Source organism: Lygodium microphyllum, chromosome 20 (assembly GCF_053477565.2).
Source record: "Lygodium microphyllum isolate KBCC chromosome 20, Lygodium_microphyllum_v1.1.10, whole genome shotgun sequence".
NCBI classification, from domain to species: domain Eukaryota; kingdom Viridiplantae; phylum Streptophyta; class Polypodiopsida; order Schizaeales; family Lygodiaceae; genus Lygodium; species Lygodium microphyllum.
The window spans coordinates 120,425,596-120,447,779 of NC_141154.1; the positions used below are offsets into that span (position 1 = coordinate 120,425,596).

At 45.5% G+C, this 22,184-nt stretch overlaps 1 protein-coding gene across 1 annotated transcript in view; it reads left to right on the forward strand.

Annotated features, from left to right (window-relative positions):
* LOC148019318 (uncharacterized) overlaps positions 1 to 22,184 on the forward strand; it is a 204,429-nt gene that overhangs the window by 133,443 nt on the left and 48,802 nt on the right. The window contains exons 11-12 of the mRNA XM_087660921.1: positions 16,774 to 16,884; positions 17,170 to 17,287. Coding sequence (XP_087517047.1) covers positions 16,774 to 16,884; positions 17,170 to 17,287 — 229 coding nt within the window. The remainder of the gene's footprint in view (positions 1 to 16,773; positions 16,885 to 17,169; positions 17,288 to 22,184) is intronic.

A 22,184-nucleotide genomic window follows, 5' to 3' on the forward strand; every position in this document is an offset into this window, starting at 1 on the left:
TCCTCATGCATCTACATCGGTGGAGACTAAAGGAATCTTAGATGAATTGAGACTAAACGAAACTCGAATGAATGGAGATTGAAGGAAACTTGTGCATCTAAGGTGATGGATGAACCAAGATTAAAGGAAACTCATATGAATTGAGATAGAAGGAAAATTGTGCATCTAAAGTGTTGGAGACTGAAGAAAACTCCGATGATGACAACCAAAAGAAATCGCAAGATCTCCCAAATAGATTGAATCAATTCAAGAAGGGGGCCATGTGGTCATTTTTCTTGAGGTAAATGAGAAGTAAAATCTAGCGAATTGATCAAGAGATCCACAAAGGTCAAGGAAGAGAACCTTGCCATTCACATTCTAGGATGCAAGGTGTAAGCTCATGGGGCAACCTGTGACTGACCAAACAAGCATGTGTTCAGTGTGGAGGCTGTTGATGAGGAGGAGAAGCTATGAGGCATGCAAGTATGCTTTGCTGCCGGTCTAGATGGTGAACTTCAGTCCCCCATGGTGGCCCTCGGCCGGACCATAGAGGTGATAGATTCTCTAGGTGATACTATCAATGCATCTATTAGCCATGCTGAGAGTCATGACTTTGTACACTGGTAGAAATGGGCCACCTATGCCAGGGGCCACTCAATCACATCCCTCGGAGCTCTCCACTATGGAGGGGCTTGAAAAGATAATGCTCAAGTGTGGGACCTTGGCACCAACCCACTAGTTAATTTTCATCATGCAACCAGGCCATTGTTATGCAAACAGTGCTAGTCCTTCTTCTCCCATCCACTGGAAGATGTGGTCTGCCGCTTGACTCTTCAACTCTTCCTCTATCTATGTAGTTGTCCACTCCCCTTTAGTGAGAGAACTGAAAAAAAAAGGCGTAGTTTGGTCCATCCGGTGGTGCTAGTGGATGGACCTTGCCCCTTCTTAACTTACGAACCACGAAGATCCCTACCTCTAGAGGTAGTGGCAACTTTCCGCACTCCGCAACTCTCAGGTAGGACCATGGGCCACTGCGGAAGAACTCTTGTGGCAATAGTTGTGCTTGTCTCAAGAAAGTGTGACGGGCGGCAAGGGTGGATGAGCTGGTGGCTGTATGGGAGGGGGAAGACTGGTGGTGCGAGGAGAATGTAGGTGTGTGTGGCTCATCACCTCCTGTGGGAGGAGGGGGGTTGGGTCTAGGGGGGAACACTTATACTAAGTGCGGATCAGGGGGGGTGCTCGATAGGGGAGGTGGTGGGGGGGAGGAGGATCGAGGGATGGATGGAGGTGCATGGCAGGTCTGGGGGTGGGGGGGGGTGGGCGGAGGGCGCGGCTGGTGGCCCTCGAAAGGGGGGGCTGTGGGCCAGGGTTAGTAGGGTGGGGGGAGCATGGGATGGGGGGGGGGGGTGTGTGGGGGATGTGGGATCTCAAGTGAGGTAGTCTATGGCGTGGATAGTGGATGTGGGGGGCTACGGTCCTTTCGGGTGGGGCGGGCTATATAGTTCTCTGTTGAGGGGGCGTCGCTCACCCACTTGCTCCCTGCTATCGAGGCTGGGTCTGAGGAGCTCACTGCCTCCCCCTTGTCGTCTCCCTCTCTGTCGTCTCTGGACCCATGTGAAGCCGTTAACGTCCACTTGTGGGCCTGTCGACGAAGCCGCCTTGGCTCCGAAACACGTACAAACTGCTACCTAATGCCCAAAGTCGTGGCAGCACACGCACTGCCCTAGCTACCTCGTCACAATGACCTGCTGCCTAAAGGAGTGTCCGCCCGCCTCAATCTCTAGGAACTATGGGATATTCTTGACTTCTTTCACTGCCACCCGTACCTTTGGGACTCCTGCTCCTATCACTACATCCGCAAAAGATCGGGAAGGACAGTGCCAAAGAGCCATCCAAAGTCTTCCACCAACTGGCGATACTCTATCGCCAGGCCGGGGAAAAGAAGGGTAACTAGGTGCCGAAGAAACCTATTGTGGAGTGCAAATGCCTCCACAGCAATAAAGCCACTGTACCAAGGGACCATATATATGACCCCCTTTGTGGACACATATGGTGAACTAGCAAGTAACTCGCGAGCTGTATCTGCGGAACTGAGTCTGACCATGAAGATCCTTTGGCCCATTAGAACCTGGCCCTGGCTGGGGAATGTCCTACTACCTGACCATAAAATCGTTGTTTCCTTTAGCTTGAGCTCCTTAGCTCGAACGGCTACTCCTCAGAGAGGATGACACGCAAGGTGTTTGACTGGGGGGCACTCTTGCTGAGTGCACAGGCGTCTAACCAGAGGTTTCCATTGCGTGACCCTTCTGAGAAAACTACCAATCACGTCGCGGTGCTACCTGAGGGGAAAAGTTGCTATAGGAGAGGGAGCAACTGGAGGGTGGGGGGGAACAATGGTGAGGGGGGGAAAGGCTGCTGTTTTTGGCAGTTGGGGGGGAGGGGGGATGCTACCGAGATTGCGAATGGAGGTAGCACGCCAGGGGGGAGGGGGGACAGCAAGGTGGGGCGGGGGACCAGCAAGGGGTGGAATGGCGGGGGGAATGGAGTAGGCGGAGAAAGGCAGTCGAATCCATTGGGGGGGGGGGGGGACTGTCGGGGTGGGGGGAAAGACGGATAGGCAGGACACTGGGCTGTCACAAGCCGTCGAGGCATGGGGGACGAGCTGACGTAGCGGCACTGAGATGCGAGACCTAGGATTGTTGTCTTATTTCTTGGGGATGGAGGTTGTTAGATCTAAGGGAAGTATCTTTCTATCACAATAAAAGTATATCCTACAACTGGTAGAATAGTATTGTACTGATCAAACACGGCCCATAGCCATGCCTCTAGATCCCACTGTCCATCTACACAAGGATACCCTAGGTCAACCTTTTGATGCTCATATCTATCATTCTGGTATAGGGAAATTACTTTGGTTAATTCATATTAGGATAGATCTTGTATTCTCAATTAGTTTGCTTAGTCAATATTTTAATGTACCTAGAATGTCTCATTCGATTGCTTGTCTTCATGTGTTAAAATATATAAGGTGTACCTATAATTATGGACTAACTTATGGTCATGATTTATGATTGTAGGGATATACTAATTCTGACTCGACGGGAAATCATGACACCTGACTTTCCCATGGATGCTACCTCTACACCTTGGATACAATATCCATCTCTTGGTCTAGCTGTAAACTAGAGACAGTGGTGGCTTCCATGGCCGATTCAAAGTATCGGGCTCTCTTTGATGTTACTATGAAGGCCATCTATCTGAGGAACATGTTGGCCGAACTACAGTTTCCTCGTGAGTCACCTACAGTTGTCTACTACGAGAACCAAAGTGCCATTGCCCTTGCGGGCAATCCCATCATCACCCTCGGACATGGCATGTGGTAGTTCACTACTGCTTCACTAGAGAGCAGGTCGAGCTAGACACTATACGCCTAAAGTTTGTGCTGTCTAGTAATAATTTTGTAAATATTTTGACCGAGGCGGTGAACAAGCTAGTTCTACAGTATCTTCTACTACAGATTGGCTTGGATACACCCTCCTCTATCGCTTTTGATTGATGGGGAGAGGGTGTTTTTCTCTTCTCCTTCTAGTTTGAGAGGGGGCGATTTTCTTCTCTCAATAATTAGAGTGATAATACTTATAGTTTTTTACTTTCAGACATTTATTTACTTTGTGTTATACATTATGGACATTTATAACTTCATATGCACTATCAAGATGACTTGATTGTAAAAGGACGCTTGGGTAACTTAACAATTGCCCTGCGTTGGCACCGTCTAAGTGGCACCGTTGCATCACATTCTGCATGAGCATGAATACTTGCATCTTCTTTTGCATTATCCCATGCATTGACATTTTGTTCATATAAACATGCATCTATATGGATTTATCCCTTTTTAATCACCCTTGGAGTGGTCGACTTTAGATCCACCATACTCGTAGCATTGCACATAGTAGTCCAAGGCAATTTTTCCCTATGCTTGCATGCTGGATTTGCTTGACTTGTTTGCTTACCCATCTTGCCTTTCTCTCCACATACTCTCCATAAGATTGACACACACACACCCCCTCTTAGAAATCCCTAGGTACTTATCCTAGTAGTATGTGAAATTGTTTTACTTGTTTTATGAAGGTGGTTGGACTATCCATCCTTATTTTCCCATACTTCGAACACAGTGACTCAATGGAACAAACATCTGTTTTTTTTTTTCTAAATCTTTTTAACCAAAAGCGCTTTAAATAACCAAAAAAACAATCTATCGTTGATTCCATCCACCTTTGCAAGACTTCATAGATCCTTAGGCAGCCGACACGCACCCTTGGTCCAATGCCCTAGACTCTCTAGGGTGATCACTTGGACTCCCTTGGTAAGATGACCATCATCTCTGTAGTCTTAGTAGGTCACTGAGCAACTGATGTATAGCCTTTTTCCAATGCCTTGACTACTTTGGGGTGGAACACCTTGGGTTAACTAGAAAAAAAAAGGCGGGGCTTATTTCTCACGGCTCAATTTTGAACCTGAGAGGAGGTGTTGAGCTACAAATACATTAGCCTATCTTAAACAGCCCCAAAACACGCTTAATTAATCAAGAAACCTTCTTATTTTAAAAAGAAACGTGATCCTAGAGAGATAATGTGTTCCACATGCAAAACCCTAATTTGGGTATCCCAAACTTTATAAATAGGCATGCAACCCATCACTCTCCCTTAATCTCATTTTTGTAGGTTTCAAGAGCCGTATCTCTGTTGTCCACATCCTGTTCATAGAGGACATCACGGTCAGAGCCCAGCCATCTGTTACCATTTGGCATCTAATTCTAGCCTTCGCCACCTGTCTGTAGTTGTTGCCTCCTACCTTGGAGCTATCACCTATAATCTATTTCTTGCATTTGATTGTGATGTTAATATTTGGTGTTGTCGCCATCAGTTTGGAGTTGTCGCCTTGATCTTCTCTTTCCTCCACACGTTGCATTTATAGTTTCTGGCTGCTACCCTAATCTTCTCTCTTTTCCACAAGTTGTGTTTGCACCTAACAGCTGTTGCTCAATTTTGCTCTCTCATCGAGTACATGCATTTTTTAGTATTTCTCTCTCTTGCACTTCTGTATGCATCAGATCCAGCCTTGGCTGCGTTTACTGGTGTCCAACATATGGAGGTTGCCTTTGCTACTATTCAGGATCCATTTCGAGTACGACACACTCTACAGCTCATAATCTGTGCCTTGATCCCAGAGATATGAGAGTTCAAGGTTCCATATTCACTGTATGGTGTGTTTGGTGCATGAGCACTATATATTTTATATTCATTCACTTTAGATCATCCACCACCAAAGGAGATCAAATTTAAAGCATTGCGAAATGCTTTAAATTTTTCACGAGGAAGAGCTTTGGTGAAGATGTCTGCCAGATTACTAATGATGTAGCCTCTCTTTGACAAAGCGATAGTGTATCTCAATGTGTTTCGTGCGTGCATGAAACACTGGGTTCCGTGCCACTATAATGGCACTCTGACTGTTAGTGAACAAAGGAGTAGGCTCCGTAAACAGATACATCCAGATCAGCTAGCAAGCATCTAATCCATACGCATTCAACTGTGGTAGTGAAAGCTGCCTTGTATTCAGCTTCACATGACGATGTGGCAACAATGGACTATTTCTTGCTAAGCCAAGATATGCAAGACGAGCCAAGAAAGAAACAATTGCTACTAGTGTAGTGATTTGATTCATAATCACCAGCCCAATCAGAATCACTGTAAGCATGTAATTGCAAAGGTCCCCCCTTGGCATAAAGCAATCCAAGAGATCTAGTACCCTGTAAGTAATCAAGACATGCTTAACAACTTGCCAATGTGACATGCGTGGTTGCTACAAATATCTGCTCAGGGCTGAAATTGCAAACTATATGTCTGGCCTAGTGTTGCATAAGTAAATAAGACATCCAACTACTAGAGCATATGTATGTATATCAAACAAATCACTATCATCATGTAGTAACAGTTTAAGTCCAGGTTCCATTCATGTACAGACTGGCTTGCAATCGTGTAAGCCAAACTTCTCAAGAAGTTTACCAATGTATCTTAACTATGATAACCCAATACCTCTAGCATCATGTATGAACTGAATGCCCAAGTAATAATGCAAAGACCCCAAGTCTGACATGTCAAAAGTTTGCTGTAAATTTTGTTTAAATGCTGAAATCTGATCAACATGTGTCCCTATAAGCAAGAGATCATTAACATAAAGACAAATGATCAACATGGATCTCCCCTCTTTACATATGTAAAGGGTAGACTCAGATGAGCTGTTTATGAACCCTTGGCTAAGCAAGAAAGCATCTATCTTTGCATACCAAGCTCTAGGAGCTTGTTTTAAACCATATAAAGCTTTTTTCAGCTTGCAGACCAAGTGTTCCAAGCCCTCAACTGCAAAACCAATGGGCTGCTGTATAAATACTTCCTCATGAAGTTCCCCATGTAAAAATGCAGTTTTAATATCCAACTGATGCACAGTCTATCCATAATGAGCAGCCAAAGCAACCATAGACCTAATGGTCATCATACAGGAAGTAGGAGCAAATGTCTCCTGATAGTCTATGCCTTTCTTCTGTGCATAGCCTTTGGCTACAAGCCTTGCCTTTTATTTGTCAATGGATCCATCTACATTTCGTTTCAGCTTGTAGACCCATTTTGTTCCAATGGCTTTCTTCCCAAATGGCAAAGACACCAAATCCCATGTTTGATTCTTAATGATAGAATCCAATTCAGCTTGCATTGCTGCCATCCAATGCACACTCTGTTGTGCATCCTCAAAACATTCACGCTCCTCATCATCAAGGGTGCTTGCTGCCATAACAAACTCCATGGTATGTGCAGTATCATGCATACAAGCTTTCCTTCTAGTACGACCAGCCATGGGTGCATCCAGATGACTATCTTTCATAATCTGTAAATACCATCTAGGCATTTGTCTTGCCTCCTAATTGTACATAAGCTCTTTCTGAATTTCAGTTTCAGTACTTTGCTGAATATTCAGATCAGCCAATGGCTAATTTTCTACATTTTCCATAGGAGAAGCTGGCTGAACATTGAGTTCACTTGCTGAAACTCCAGCTGAATCACCAAATGTGATGGGCAGCAGCCCTTCAAATACATCATGGGCAGCCTGATATGTGTCTAAACCAACCAGGGAAAATTCTGATTTTTCATCGAATAGTACATCCCTACTGACAAACACCTTTTGAGAAATAGGATCATAGAGTCTATAGCCTTTGCTCTCCCTGCTATACCCACAAAAATGCATTTAACAGCCTTGTTATCCAACTTTTTTCTGAGTACCTTTGGAATATGTGCATATGCAAGGCACCCAAGGGTATGAAAGTATCCAACAAAAGGTTTCCAACTGTTCCAAGCCTCAAAAGGTGTAATTTTCTTCAAAGCTTTAGTGGGCATCTGTACAAAACATGGCAAGCACACATCACTGCTTCCATCCAAAAACTGTGAGGCAAGCTTTTGCCTTCAACATACATCTGGCCATCTCCATGAGTGACCGATTCTTCCTCTCTGCAACCCCATTCTTCTATGGAGTATAAGCAGTAGTGTACTAATGGACAATGCCCTTTTGCTTCAAAAAGGAATTCAGCATAGAGGATATGTACTCCCTCCCTCGGTCCAAACGACGGAGAGTCTTAACTTTACAACCAGACTGGTTTTCAACAAGTGCAATAAAAGCCAAAAATGCATCATATACTTCTGACTTTTTGACCAAAGAGTAGACGCAGTAAAATCGAGTAAAGTCATCAATAAAAGTCACAAAATAGTAACATCCTTCCAATGACTTTGTCTGCATATGCCCACATGCATCTGAATGCACTAACTGCAATCTGGCTTTTGCTCTAAAAGCAACATCACTAGGAAACGAAAAATGATGCATTTTTCCCAAAATACATCTTTAGCACAAGTGGTCAAGAGGTCTCTCCAGTAGAGGTAATCCATCTAGCATCTACGTATGCTGCAAGCGCATCAAGCTACCAAAGTTCACATGCCCCATCCTAGCATGCCATAACTTTGCCTGTATCATAGCAGGAGTAAGAGTGGATGTTAAATACGCTTGAGTGATCAATTGAAAGAGCATCCAACTCGTATATTACATGACATAAAGTGCCTGTCAAGACCAAATTCATGTGTTCTTTGTCTCTCACCATGCGTATGTCATCATCAAATGTGACCTGCAATCCACAACATGCCAAATAATAAATAGAGAGCTGATTCTTCTTTATGCCTAGCACAAATAAAGCATCCTGTAAGTGGAGAATAGAGCCATCAATGGTTGTGAGCACAATCTCCCCAATACCTCGAACACGGTATGATGCATTGTTGGCACACTGTACAGACTTGCCAACTGGAGCTGCATGAACAGATGCAAATAAATCTGTGCGATACGTAATATGCCTCGAAGCACCACTGTCAAACAACCAAGTGCTTGTATCCTCAGTAGAGCTAAATGCTCGATTTGCCCAAGAGATGTCATAACTGCATGTGTAAAAACAATAGTCCCAGTTTGCAACAAAGGACGCGGACTCAGTAGCGGTGGAAGGAGCATCAGAAATAGACATTCCTGACTCCTCCTTGGCGATTCGTTTCTTGCACTCAGTGATGTAGTGGCCTGCCTTCTTACAGTAATGGCATTTGCCCTTTTTGGCTTGCGTATCCCCTTGTTTTTTACTTGTCTATGATGTGCCAGAAGTTCCAGAACTTTGCAGAGCATTCTTCACTTGGCTGCCTTTGCCCTTTTGTCTAGCCATAAAAGCCTGCTTAGAGGCTAAAGCATCCACACCACTATTTCTTCTTGTTTACTCCTCCTCTAGAAGCAAACTCACTAGCTGAAGAAAAGTGATTTGCTGTGCAGCAATCCTCATGCTGAGATTTAAGGCCATATGAAAAGCCAAGTATGAAGGAGGTAATGAGTTCAAAGTGGTAGATATCATCTGTGCATCCGAATAGTACTCACCAACATTCATGAGTTGCTCTCGCAAGTCCTGAATTTTGTTCAAGTGATCCTGAATAGAATCACCTTCATCCATTTTCAATGTCTCTAGCTCTTTCTTTAAGAAAGAGATGCGAATCTCATTCTTGCCTCCAAACATCTGCTCCAAAGTTAGCCAAGCTTCTCGTGAAGAAGCTACTGAACAAATGTGGGGGATGATTGACCACTGAACTGCCAATGCAATCAGTGACAAAGCTTGTGCATCCTGTGTATTCCATGCTTTTTGAGCTATTGTTCTTTGTGGAAGTGGTTGAAGTGGAGCAGGCTGAGGTGTTCGTTGTGAACGTCCTCCTGGAGGAGGAGTAGCTAGAGCCACAACTCCAAGTCGAGCTTTTTCTCCACTGACATAATCCCAAAGATTTTTGGCCACAAGTACATTCTTCATCATGAAGGACCAAAGTGATTAGTTATTTCCGTCCAATCTATCCTCTTTGGATACATAGGTGAAGACATCTCCTCCCTGATTTTCCATAATTATCAATTACCAAGAAAAAGCAAAAGAGCAATGTCAAAGCAGGACCACACTAGAAATCTGAAAATTTCCAGAAATTGCAGGAAATAACTTTCTGCGATTAGTATACAGAGGTGCACTTTGTCAAAGCTGTCTTTCATGCACGCAATTCAATGTGCAGTTAGTGTTCAGCAACATTGTACCAGCAAAATCCCCAAAATTTTCTGCCTTAAATTTGTTCAAAACAGTCTTTCTCTGGCTGTAACTGCAGTGCATATGCCAATGTCCTCAGAAAACATGAAAGCCCTAAAAATTTTTATGAATGTGCCCAAGAAATTTGCATCCAAAGTGTCCCAAACACATTTCTGAATGCTGTGCCTGCTGCGTAGGAACCCCCTTTTCCAGAAATTAATTCTGATATTTAAAAATTGAAAATTAAAAAAAAAAACCTTTGAAATTACGAGCTATCGTTGACCACAGATGGGTACAGGCAGTGCTTCAGTCAGGCTGAGCTGGGAACGGTTGACGTCTGGCAGGGACTGTTGACTGTTTGACGGGACGTCTGGCGGGGCACGACAGGTTGAGCTCAGCAGGTGCATGCGGCTCTTTTGGCGGGTACAAACGAGCTGCAGGGGCAAGGGCACAGATGACGAGGGTACAGGACAGGCCTTACTGCTGGGGCGTTCGACTGATAACGAATGGCACAGGAAGTAGATGCAGGCAGCACTGCTGGCCGGCACTGGCGAAGCGTACAGCAGCTAACGGCTGACGTGGCGGCTGCAGACTAACGATTGACGTGGCCTGAGCAGGCTACGAACTGCAAAGGTGACGAGCAGAACGCTGGCGACTGCTACAGGTCGTGGGGCAGGTTGAGCTGAGAAGAACCACGGAGCTAAGCTGAACAAAGCTTTAGCTGAGCAGAGCCACTGCTGCTCTGATACCAAATGTGAGAGAGGATAGGATCGAAGCTCAGCACAGAAAACCAGTAGATAGTATGAGAGTGAAGCACGACACCCAGGGCAATAGATTGAAAGAGTGTAAAATGAAAGTACAAGGTACAACCCTTAAACCTTAGGGTTGTAGGGGGTGTTCACACCCGAACACGGTAAGTGCCCATAAGTGTGTCTCATAAGCACATACGAAATAATACCATAAATCTGGGGAAAAAACCTCTCCTAGCGAGAGTAAAAAGTGCCCCAGTTTCCTACTGATCACCGACACTCCTATGTGAGCATAGGCGTGAGTGAGGCATGAGTGAAATACCCAACACCATCCACCAATCTAGCCCATCTAGAGGGGCGAGTAGGTGTGTCCTACCACTCCAGGAGTTGGCTATTACAAAGATCCCCATTTCCAAAGGAAGTGGAAACTCCCCATAACCCATAACTCTTGTGTACATCTACGGTCTATAGCGATAGAACTCTTGTAATAAGAGTTGGGCATGTCATGGGAAGTTACAGCCTACTAGCTTCACAATGGAAAGGGCCACTTGTGAAGGGGGAGGGGAATATGGATGTGTGGGGCTCATCATTGCTTGTGGGTGGAGGGGTTTTGGAGGGCAAGGGAGAGTAGTATTTAGTGGTGGAGATGAAGGTGGGTGTTGAATGTCACAGGAGGGATCAGCGGTCTGCTATGGAGTCTGCTTTGGAGGAGCATGGGGCCGAAGAGGAGGGTGGGGGTGGAGAGTGGTGTGTTTAGGGTGGGGGGTTGCGGTGTGATAGTGCTCACATATGGTGAGGGAAGGTGTTGCTATGGGGGGCCTCCTTTTTATGGGGCTAGCATGATCGTCCGCTCTGACGTTGCTAGGGCTACTGCTACTGAGCCTGTTGGCCCTGATTCCCCCCTACCACAACAATGTCGTACTGTAATAAATCTATCATCCTCCATTTGTTCAGTTGCCTGCTATGTGGCCTTGGCCCCAAATTGTGTGCACTTGGAGGCCCAATGCCTGAAGTCATGGTGTCTAAGGCACTCTTCGAGCTATGTTGTTATTTTGACCTATTGTCTAAATTGATGTCGTGCTGCCTCAATCTCAAAGAACTTTGGGACTTTTGGTACCCATGCACCTATCATTATATTAGAAACCAACATAGGAAGCATTGTGCCAAAGTGTCATCCAAAATCCTCTATTAATGCACTCGACCAAAGACCAAGGAAGAGGAGGGTGATGGGATGTGGGGACCTATGATGAAGCCTGAAGTCTGAAACTGTAAATCCACTATACCATGGAACCATATGGATAACACCCTTAGCGGATACAACTGAGGAGCTATCAATAACTTCCCTCACTACATCCACTAAGGTGAGATGAACCATGAAGATGCCTTGAACCATCAACACCGCCTCTACTATCCAGGATATTCCGATATGCAAGGTTGAATGTAACCAATCCTAAAGTTGTGCTTTGGAGGGGGAGTGACCACACGATCTATTTGAAGATTGTGGTCTCCTCCAAGTCCATTTTAGTGGCATGAATTGACTAAATTTGTTCCTTGGTGAGGACAACATGCAAGGCCTGTGATTGAGGAGGAGCTAGTAGAGTGTTGTAGCATCAAACTAGAGGTTCCCATTGTGTGTATTCATTTGAGGACCACTTGTGTGGGCTACTGCCTCACCAAGGGAATGCTACGGGAGAGAACAATTGGTGGTGTGCATGTGGATCAGAGATAGGCGGGAAAAAGAGGGTGCTTTTGGGGGTGGGGATAGGGGTGTATTAGAGGAGGGTGGATGTAGGTAGTAGGATGGTGGCCTAGGAAAAGGATCAAGTAGAGTAGGATGGCGAGAGCCAACATAGGCTAGGCTGCAGGCAAGGGGTGGCAACATGCATGGAGGTGACAAGTGCAAGCAAACACAAGGACAGCCGAGTTGCAAGGCACTGACGACTACAAGCAGATCATCCCTTGTAGGAGGGAAGTGGACACAGAGCGTAGAAGTGAGGTGGCTATGTGCACAGGCAGATGTCAAGGCAAAGGCAGCAGCTGGGCATCGGAGCTAGCGGCCATGGATGGAGAGGTGACGGGCAGCAAGGCGGAGCCAAGATAGGAGGGTGGAAAGGTGGGGGGGAATAGGTTGGGTAGTGGTGGTGATGGAAGAAGGGGTGGTAGCTTGTGGTGGTGGTGGTAGCAGCATAAAAGGGGGCAGCTCATCAGGTTATAATGGAGGATTGTATACAATCTGCCATCAGAGAGTTGTTTCCTACCTATAGCTCTCTCTCTCAGAAAAGAGCTCATGGCCTTTGCTGCAAATAGGAAGAGAAGAGATGCAAGGGAGCATCCTTTTTGCAACAACCTTTGAATGCAAAATTTCTCACCTCTAGAACCACCACTAAGAACCTCATTATGACATGAGAATTAAAAGCCACTACTCCTTTGACCCACTACTTTGGGAAAACTATCCTTAGTATGATGCCCTCAAGGAACTCCTAATCGAATTTGTTGTAATCTTTCTCAAAATCAAGAACACAATGTGGTCCTACCTCTTGGATCGTGCAAGAGTTGTGGATTGTCTAGGATGTTATGCTTCTGAACAGAACCTGTTTGAGTATTGTGGAATTAGGTCTAGCATCAAAAGAGAGAGTCTTGAGAGTAATCGCTTTAGCAAGGATCTCATATGTCATACCAAGCAATGTGACCAGTCTCCACTGAGTATCTCTGATCTATCTCTATTGCCTTTCAACCTGAGATGAATCAATCCCTCAGACAGCTTCGTTGGCATATCTCTCGATGCCATAATCTCATGAAATGCTGCAAGAACTCTCATGAAGACCGAGTCCGAGTCACTCAGGAAGAAGGCCCTATCCAATCTCTCGTCCCTTGGATACTTTCTTGAGGGCAAGGCTACTAAATCCTGGGCAAGCTTCTCCTCTAAAAACGTGCCATCAAGTGTCTACTCATACGCTCTATGACTGCCCTCCTGGTACTCTACCACACAATCTCCCTCTCTCTCAAAACCTAGTGGTCTATTTGTCAAGCCCAATAGGGTAGTATAATAGTTTATGGCCACCTAGCCAACTCTTGTGACCCTTGGGCAAGAGATCCATCTGCTCTCCTGAGTCTTCTAACACCTTGTCTGGAGTGTCTAGGACCTAGTGTAAAGAAAATGTTTGTCCATGCCATCCTCTGGGTATGTCTAGAAAGAAGCCCTTCCATGGTACTTATACTCTGATTCGGGCCCCTTCATAGCATATATCTCTGCTTGGGCAGCACGCATCCTCTCAACTACCACCCATTTGCATCTTGGTCCTCTTTCCTCCTCTCTTGAAGTGCTGCCAATGAAGATCTAGCAGCCCTCTCTCCTACTCTTGGTCTCCTCTCTGAAAAAAAGAGCCAATAAAAGAGCTAATCTCCTACAAGAACTCATCGAAGTCCCTAACTGCCTTGTGACCTGAGAAGGGCCTTGCCCGTGAGATCTTAGTAATAGCCCCCCTCAAATCCTCATCATGGGATAGGTGAACAGGAACTCTAACACTGATAGTAGTTCCCCTAACTCCCTCCAAAAGATCCGTGTGCACTTGAACATCTGATAAAGTGGTACCATGAACAATCCCAATTGAACCCCCCTTTTCATAGCCTTAGTCATTAGCATAAAACCTATCAATCCAAGAGATCCTAGCTCCAACTACCCTATCTCTACTAGAGAATTGAAGAGAACTAGCTGATCTACCAAAGTCTGTCATGAACTAGGAGCCCTGTTCCCTAGTATGAAAGAAAAAATTCTCCCAAGCTACTTCTTTTCCTACTCTAATAATGTCAATGCATCTATCCCTTCTATCCTCCAAAGCCTCTACTAGATTGAAATCCCCTACAATCCAATGATAAGCATGAGGTAGAGACCAGGTGGGGGTGGTCTAAAACTGTCTTCTCTCCTGCTGGCCACTCACCCACCTGAGACTAGATGCCCCAATCCTGAATTGCATGCAATGACTGCTTTTGAACACATACAAACCCCTACCTAGATCTCTAAGGTCCCCACAGTTGGCAATAACTTCACATTGCAGTGGAAATCCTCTCTTTTAAGAGGTGGTGCTTCTATAGCATAAAGAAATCCACTGATCCACCAGCCAGTGCAATATGAAGTTCCTATCAAATGAAGCTCCATCCTTGGCAAAGCAATTGTCTGCTAAAGCCTCGAATTTTCCATCACAGAATCCTCATGGGGAACATTCTCTCCGACTGAAATGGCTCCATGGCCCATGCCTGTCTCTTCTACCACCTCGTATAAACTCTATTCTGTCTCATTGCTCCAACCTTTGCAGCCTCATGAAGAGAGGGAACTCAGTGGAGTCTAAGGAATCATCTAAATTTGTATCCAACTCTTCCTCAAACGCTCCCACCCTCTAATGGGTACTTGGGATCTATGATACCAAAGCCTCCCCCTCTCTCTCCTCGAGAGAAATCCCTCCCTCCTGCTGACTGCCTTGGAGCTGAGATACCCAAAACTCAGTGGAGGCCTCAACTGCAAGGGCAATAGCAACTACTAGTGCATCATGCACCGCTATTGACTGAGGGGTGGAGTGGGCAAGTGGCTCGATCCAAGCTGGCCTAGGAGACGTGGCTACCACCCCTGATGCTAAAGGTGTTGGTGTTGCATGTGAGTTACTAGGCTATCCCTTTGCATTGATGGCCTAGGAGATGGGGGCTCATGTGCAGCCATCTCTGCCATGAGGCAAGGGTCCTCCCCCCTCATCGTGAAAGGAGACCAGATGAGGCCCCACAACCTATATCCTCTGTTGCATCCTAGGGTAGTCTGTTGCAAAGTGGCCCGCCATCCTGTAGGCAAAACACTACCTTGGGAGGCCTGCATAGCATACCACCTGGAGCATGAAACTCCCGTGCACCAAGGAGAATTCTGATGGCCTAAGACTCCCGTGCACCAAGGAGAATTCTGATGGCCTAAGAAAGAGAGGCCAATAAAGAAGTGGGAACCATAACCTTTGCTGACAGGTTCTCACAGTGGCCTTCTGCCATTGCATCTGCAAAGGTCTTGTCCCACTGGATGACACGCCCCAAAGATCTACCAATTTGTACTACATGGTGCGAGAAGTATTTGTTGAGGCTAGGAAAATGCATTGTAATAGTTGTACATTTTAGTTTAATATGTATCATGGGCTTTAGGCACTGTGTTTAGCCTTCAGTTGGATGCCAAGACAGGTAGTTGGGCACCTATTTTAGGGTTTCCTCGTCAGTTGTCTGGTGTCTCGTCTCGAGGCTTTTAGGGTTTCTTCAGTTGTCTTGTGTCTCGACCAGAGGCTTTATATATATGCTCCACTCCACTCTCAATTGTGGTATCACATCATCTTGCATCCTTGGAGAGATGGAGACTGGTGGGGCTCCTGTTGATCATCATTGTGCCAGAGCTCTACTAGTATCGTACTACCCATTATGTGCTCCATCTTATGGGTTCCATTGCCCGTTCATTCTGAGTTTCTTGTGTTCATGTGTTCCTTCTTTCCATCAGTTTTCATCCTTCGAATCATCTACGCATCCTCACATGGTATCGAATGACCAGTGGTTTTTGGTTTGCTGGTTTTATGTGCTGTAAGTGACAGTTTTCATGTATGAATCTCTGTGTTTTCTGTTGCTGGATCTTTCTAACCCTGCATTTCATCTCCCTACCTCTTCTCTCCTGGCAACCTGTTCTACTGCTGGGGAACCTGCTTTGTGTTGTGGGCAAGCTGTTTCACTGCATGCGAAGCTGTGAAACCTTCTGTTTGTCTGTCAACTGGTCATGGTCATGGAGGGCTGAGACTGCTTTGTATGGGCTGCCTTCAGTGTCATTTGATCTGCTGAAGACTCACACATCTTGTACTTTGGGAGGACATCATCCAATGGCAAGTAAAACCTGTGATTCTTTTATTTTCACCCTCCACTTTAGCCATTTTGCAATTTCAGTTTTAGAGAGGGCACACCTCTTTGAGGGGAGATTTCACTCTTGCAACTTGAATCATTATAGAGGATCATGCCATGCAATAATATAGTCAATGCATCTCCAGGATTTATAGCATCTTATAAGGGTATGTAGGGAATGTAAGATGCATTTCATCAATGCTCTACAGCCCCCCATAGTTGTTTATCCAAGCCATTGTAAGGAATGTAAGATACAGTTGCTGAATGGGCAATCTCGGACTACAGTGAGGAAGATGCCTACATTTAGTACATAAGAGACATTTCCTCCACACATTCAAAGCACTATGAAATCTCTAATTTGAATTATTAAAAAATATGATTAGAATGTTGTGAATACAGTTTTCAACATTTTTGTTCTACAGTTCTCAATGGGTTAACCTGACAAAGCCTTCTCTGCAGGAAATCCTTAAGGATGAATGCAGAGAATCCTTGCAAAATTCTGCAGAGGCAAAAGATAAACCAGACCAGTGTTGTAAGGAAAAACAAGTACTGATTTCCAAACTTATTAAGGTAATTCACATATATAATTGCATGTTGACTGTAGGAGCACTTTTTCGAAGCAGTGAAACTTCACATAAATGTGATCTAAATTATCAATCTTAGTTGAGAATCGCAGATCTCGTATCAATCTAGCATTTAGGTGTTTGGTATGATATGTTTGCAAAGAAGAAAAAAATTTGAATCTTGACAGTTTATGGTTCTGAAAAGAAAAACAGCTTGGTCTTTGACAATTTTATAGTTTAACACACAAGAGGATGTAATCTGAGATTTGATACTTTATTCTACCTTGTATAGGAGAAGAAACAACTTGAAGTGGGACAAGCTGCAGCACTACACATGAAAGAGCAATTGCATAATGTAGATGCAGCACTTCATAACCAATTACTTGAACATACACTTCGCATGCAAACAGGTGTGAAAGTTTTTGTCACTGGCTATTCTGTTGTGAAATGTTTAAATTTTCAAGTTTTGCTAATACACTATCCTGCTTGATGTCAAATCATTAGTAACTTATCTTGACATGTGGATTGAAGGCAGAAACTATTTTTCTCTAGGAGATGGTGCCATCATCACCATCTCATGCCCTGGCCTTGACAAGTACTTCTCTCCCTACTGGCCCGAGATCAGCAATGCATTTGGACATGTTATCTATAGAGATAGGGCCTTTATTGACCTGCTCTCGAAAGATCCCCCTCAATTCCCATTGGCCAGGATCATCTCCCTACTAATCCGTTCACACCCTTCCTCAAATGATTAGGATTCCTTCCATTATCAGAGGATTCTTTCTTCCATCAATTTCTTGGGAGGCAACAGACCTTGACCACAAAGAAGCAAAAGAAAGCAACAAAGACGGTGCATCACTAGAGGGCAGTACCAGAGGTAGAGAGAGCATGGATAGGATGGATAGAGAGATGGATAGGGAGCACATGAGCACAAGTGGAAGCAAACAAAGGGCTAGTGGAGAGTAGTTAGAGATCTCAGACCTGGTGCTTAGGCAACAGTCCAAGTTGCATCCAGAGGCCCTTAGTCACCCGTGCCCTAGTTACTATGACTTTGACTAGCAGGTCCCTAGGAGTGTGAGATGCCACAACCATATTAGCAAGTCATCGATACATCTACAGCCCAATTTCTACATGTGGCCCCAACCTCAGCAAGAAATCCTTTGGTCATAAGTGCCAACTCTGAAGCCAGGGTACATATTCCACAAGATTCACTAGAGGTGCTACCTTTAGTGCTCCCTGCCACCCAGCAGCATGCGGAGGAGATGTTTGCTCATCTATAGGGAGAGGATATATTGCAGGAGTTCTATCATGACTGAAATGTTTCACTGGACATCGAGGATTTTCCTTCTCTATTTGAGGCACAAAAATAGCAGAGAGGAGGTTTGATGGGGTTAACTCCAAGAGCAAGCAGAGGTAGGCATGGGTTGCTAAGCCATGCCAAGCCGAGAGATTTAGACACTGCTCATGAGGATCCTTTCATGAAATGTACAAAGCTTCAAAGAATGGCTGTTTAGTTAAGGTCAAAGCCTCATTAGACAAAACCTGCGTACACCACTAGTGGGAGGATCATTGGACCATCTCATGATATAGGATCACCAACTCTCAGTTCAGAGGATATCATGATGTTGCAGGAAGCTTCTGCTAGGACAAAGTACTACCTACTTGGCACCAATATTAGGAGAGAGATTCAGGCAAGTGTGTGCATTTGCATTGAAGAGAAATGGACCCCGATATTTCAGGATTTTTAGGGCATTCTAGTCTGAGAGAGAACCTTGTGGGTCTTGCTGAAGGTGGAGGTTGCACTCATTGGATTTCTGGTCATTTATGCCCCAAATGGCCAGCAAGAAAGGTGATAGTTTTGGATGATTGCCCCAGGTGGACCATTGGATAGCAGGCAGAGACTTCAACATGGTGGAAGCCTTGGAGGGTAGGAGAGGCAGATGCATATAGATCATTAAAGGAGAGAAGGATGCATGGGAGGAATTTATATTCCATATCAGAGGACGACATCCTTCATTCAAAATGGCATTAGGCAGATCCACAAGCTTTCTTCACTTCTCTATGAGAGACATGGCAGCCAGAGAGGATCTAGTGAAAGGAATCTACTCATGTCCTAAATGTGGCACCCAATATTCCCACTAATAATGGTACCCAATGCATGATATGTAGACCACTAATGCTAGCCCTCCAAATAGATGCAATGGGTTCTGTGTGACCATCGTCATAGTGAATATGATTGGGAGTCTTCATACTAAAGGTCCCGATTCTCTCTTGGAGATCCAATAGAACAAGACAATGATCTTAGAGAGCAGTGAAACCAGCCTTCCTTGGAGAGGCTGGTAATGACCTAATTAATCAACAATTACGGCAAGAATGAAATTAACGTAAACTGAAAATGCAAATGTCACCACTTTATCTTGGACAATGGACAATGAGATTCCCTGAATCTCCTTCACTCTCCAATCACCTCTTGCTGTCATAAATGACCAATAGGCCTCCAAACCAAATTTCCCTTGGTTTGCTTAGGGATTGAGAGAAACATTACTAAAACTTCACCAAGAAGCACATAGATACTTTACCTCAACTCTTAATGTCCCAAAACTTGCACTAGGTTCTAGGCCTTTTTCCCTCTTGAGCATTGCGATGCTTCATACTTTCACACGGTTGCAATTCCACCTTAACTAATATGCAACTTTGAATCTAATTGGCTAGCCCCTCATGTGTACCTAGCGTGCTAGGAGCACCAAATGCATTAGGAAACATTCTTTTTTGCATAAATTGGACCTTTGCAATGTGATTGTGCATGGGAATTGCAAACTAGTAGCCATACCAAGATACATTTTCCCATACTACTTTGGAGTTTCCAGAAACTGATGTGTGTAGCATTTACAACCTCCATCCTTCTGCATCTGGGCTAACCAACTCCCCATTGCCAAGCCTCCATGTGCCAACAACCATAAGAAATACAATACCCTCCTTGGCCTCCAGCTGTCCCATAGGCGGTGCTAGAAAGTCCACTGAAAAGCATTCGTGATGATGTGCTCCTCCCAGTATCTGCTACGCGAAGGCGCCCAGTCCATGTCCTACATCAGGACGTGTCTGCCAATATTGATTGTGTACTCCAGGAACCTCGTGGGCTTCTTGGCGATCGCAGTGGCCAGTCATAGGCATTCTCCAAGGTCCCACTCCAACTCATGAAGTGACCTACTCTCCCATATCCAGAAGTGCCACTCCCGAAACTCCTCCCAGAACACATAAGGGTCTAGACGCCATGTCTTCCCCTGAAGGCCAACCACCCGAATCCTCCTCCATGGAAGGACAACTATCCCCTCATCTTGCTGCCCTCTATCAAGGACCAGACGCCCCCCATCCTGCACAGTGAAGAAAGTCCCATGTGGGGCACTACCCACTCTACCTACCACCTGTAGGGGGATACGTGTTGGTGAAAGTCTAGCGTCCCATACCTCACAAGGCTCTGCCGGCTTTCATATCAAGGAGCAAGCCACTCCTAAGGTATCACTGCGTCAATCTCCCTTCTCCTCAACTCAACTCCTCTCTGACGAAAAAACTCAAGTAGCTCCGTCCTGTCACGCCGCACTGCTGCCCTCAACCCCGACTGCTCGCACTGCCCCTGACTGATCGCGCCCGCCCGTCTGCTCACCCCCCACACTGATCCCCCCCCACCTCGACTGCTCGCGCCCGCCCTCGCCCCGTTTGATGCACCTGCCCCCAATTGACCGCCCCCCTACCTATCCTCCTGGGACACACCACCCCCCTACCATCTCCTTCCCCCGCGGCTCTACCATTTTCCCCACGCTGCCCCCCCCCCCCCCCGGCCCCCGGCGCGCTGCCCCCATCCCGTGATCTCGGCTCCGTCCGGAAAACCTACCACTCCCTGTGCAGTAACCAACCATCTGCGGTGTCCAACACCTCCCCCACCACCAAAAACAGCAGCTCCTCCCTCCCTGCCCCCTTATCCTCCAGTTGCTCCCTCCATCTATAGCAACTTTTCCCCCTCAGGTAGCACCACAACGTGATTGGTAGTTTTTCAGAAGGGACACGCAATGGAAACCCCTGGTCAGACGCTGGTGCACTCAGCAAGTGCCTAGAGGGGAGCTACAAGCTCTACCCCGAGACCTACGGACCGCTTATCGATCAAGCGTTTCAAGCCGAGCGGCCATGGCTACCTCTCACATAGCCGACGCGCCATGCCTACCTTATGAGTGTAGTGAGCTTACCTTGATGCTCGATCGAGTACCCTTCTCTCTCTTGCACACCGGTTGCTCTACGACCCTTGATGCTAGCTCAAGCAACCTCAATCCCTCTCCCATGAGCTCCATCCTCCATAGCCGCGCGCGCAAGAGAAGAGAAGAGAAGAGAAGAGAAGAAGAGAAGAGGAGATGATGAAGAGCTTCACCCTCTTGATCCCTCACTCCCACACACTCACTCCCTCACACTCTCACACCCTCTCTCAAAAGCACACACAACCAAGAAGAAGAGAAGAAGAGAAGAAGAAGAGAGCCACTTTTTGCCACACACAAGAATGAGCTTCTCATTCACTTTTGAACTTTATATACATAGCCTCTCTTCTTTGGGCGGTCATCCCCTTTTTTACAAGGCCGGCCATTGGCCTAAGCCCATTTCTCATTTCCCACCATTCTAATTTATCCTATTGCCAACTAATGTAAACAATTTGCACAAGAGTGAGCCTGGCACTCTTTTACAAGGATTCGGGAGCGCTTCCACATTTAATGGTGCACCTTTTACTCTTTTGCTGTCTTGGGGCGACACTGAGACTTTCTGGGGGTCATGCCCGAACATTTAAATTTTTCGGGGTCTGATTACCGGTCAAGACGCCTTTTTCTTCTTTTATCCTGCGCCTTTTTTGCTATTTCCTTTTTTTCCATTTTCCCGCTCCTTTGCTCCATTTTCCCGCTCCTTTGTGCTGCGGTAAATACAGTAAACAAGGGGAAAGTGTTTAAAGTGAGAGTAATACATGGTTTCTATCTTTAATCTTGGTTCACCAAGCGTTAGGATTTTTTAAAATTTAGACTCAAACAACGTTGCAAATATTCTAAATTTCCAAGGTTAGTAGGAGTGGCCTTGTTAAATACTAGCCACCTACAACAATAAATTGTATTACACACTTAATAACATTATATATAGATAATATACATAACAACATATTGTGTCTACATGACATACTTTACTATACATAAAGTTATACAACTTATAGACTAATAAGTTAATGATATTCTACAAGTATTTTCTTGAAGGTAAATTGTAATATCGTAGATGGGTGGATGG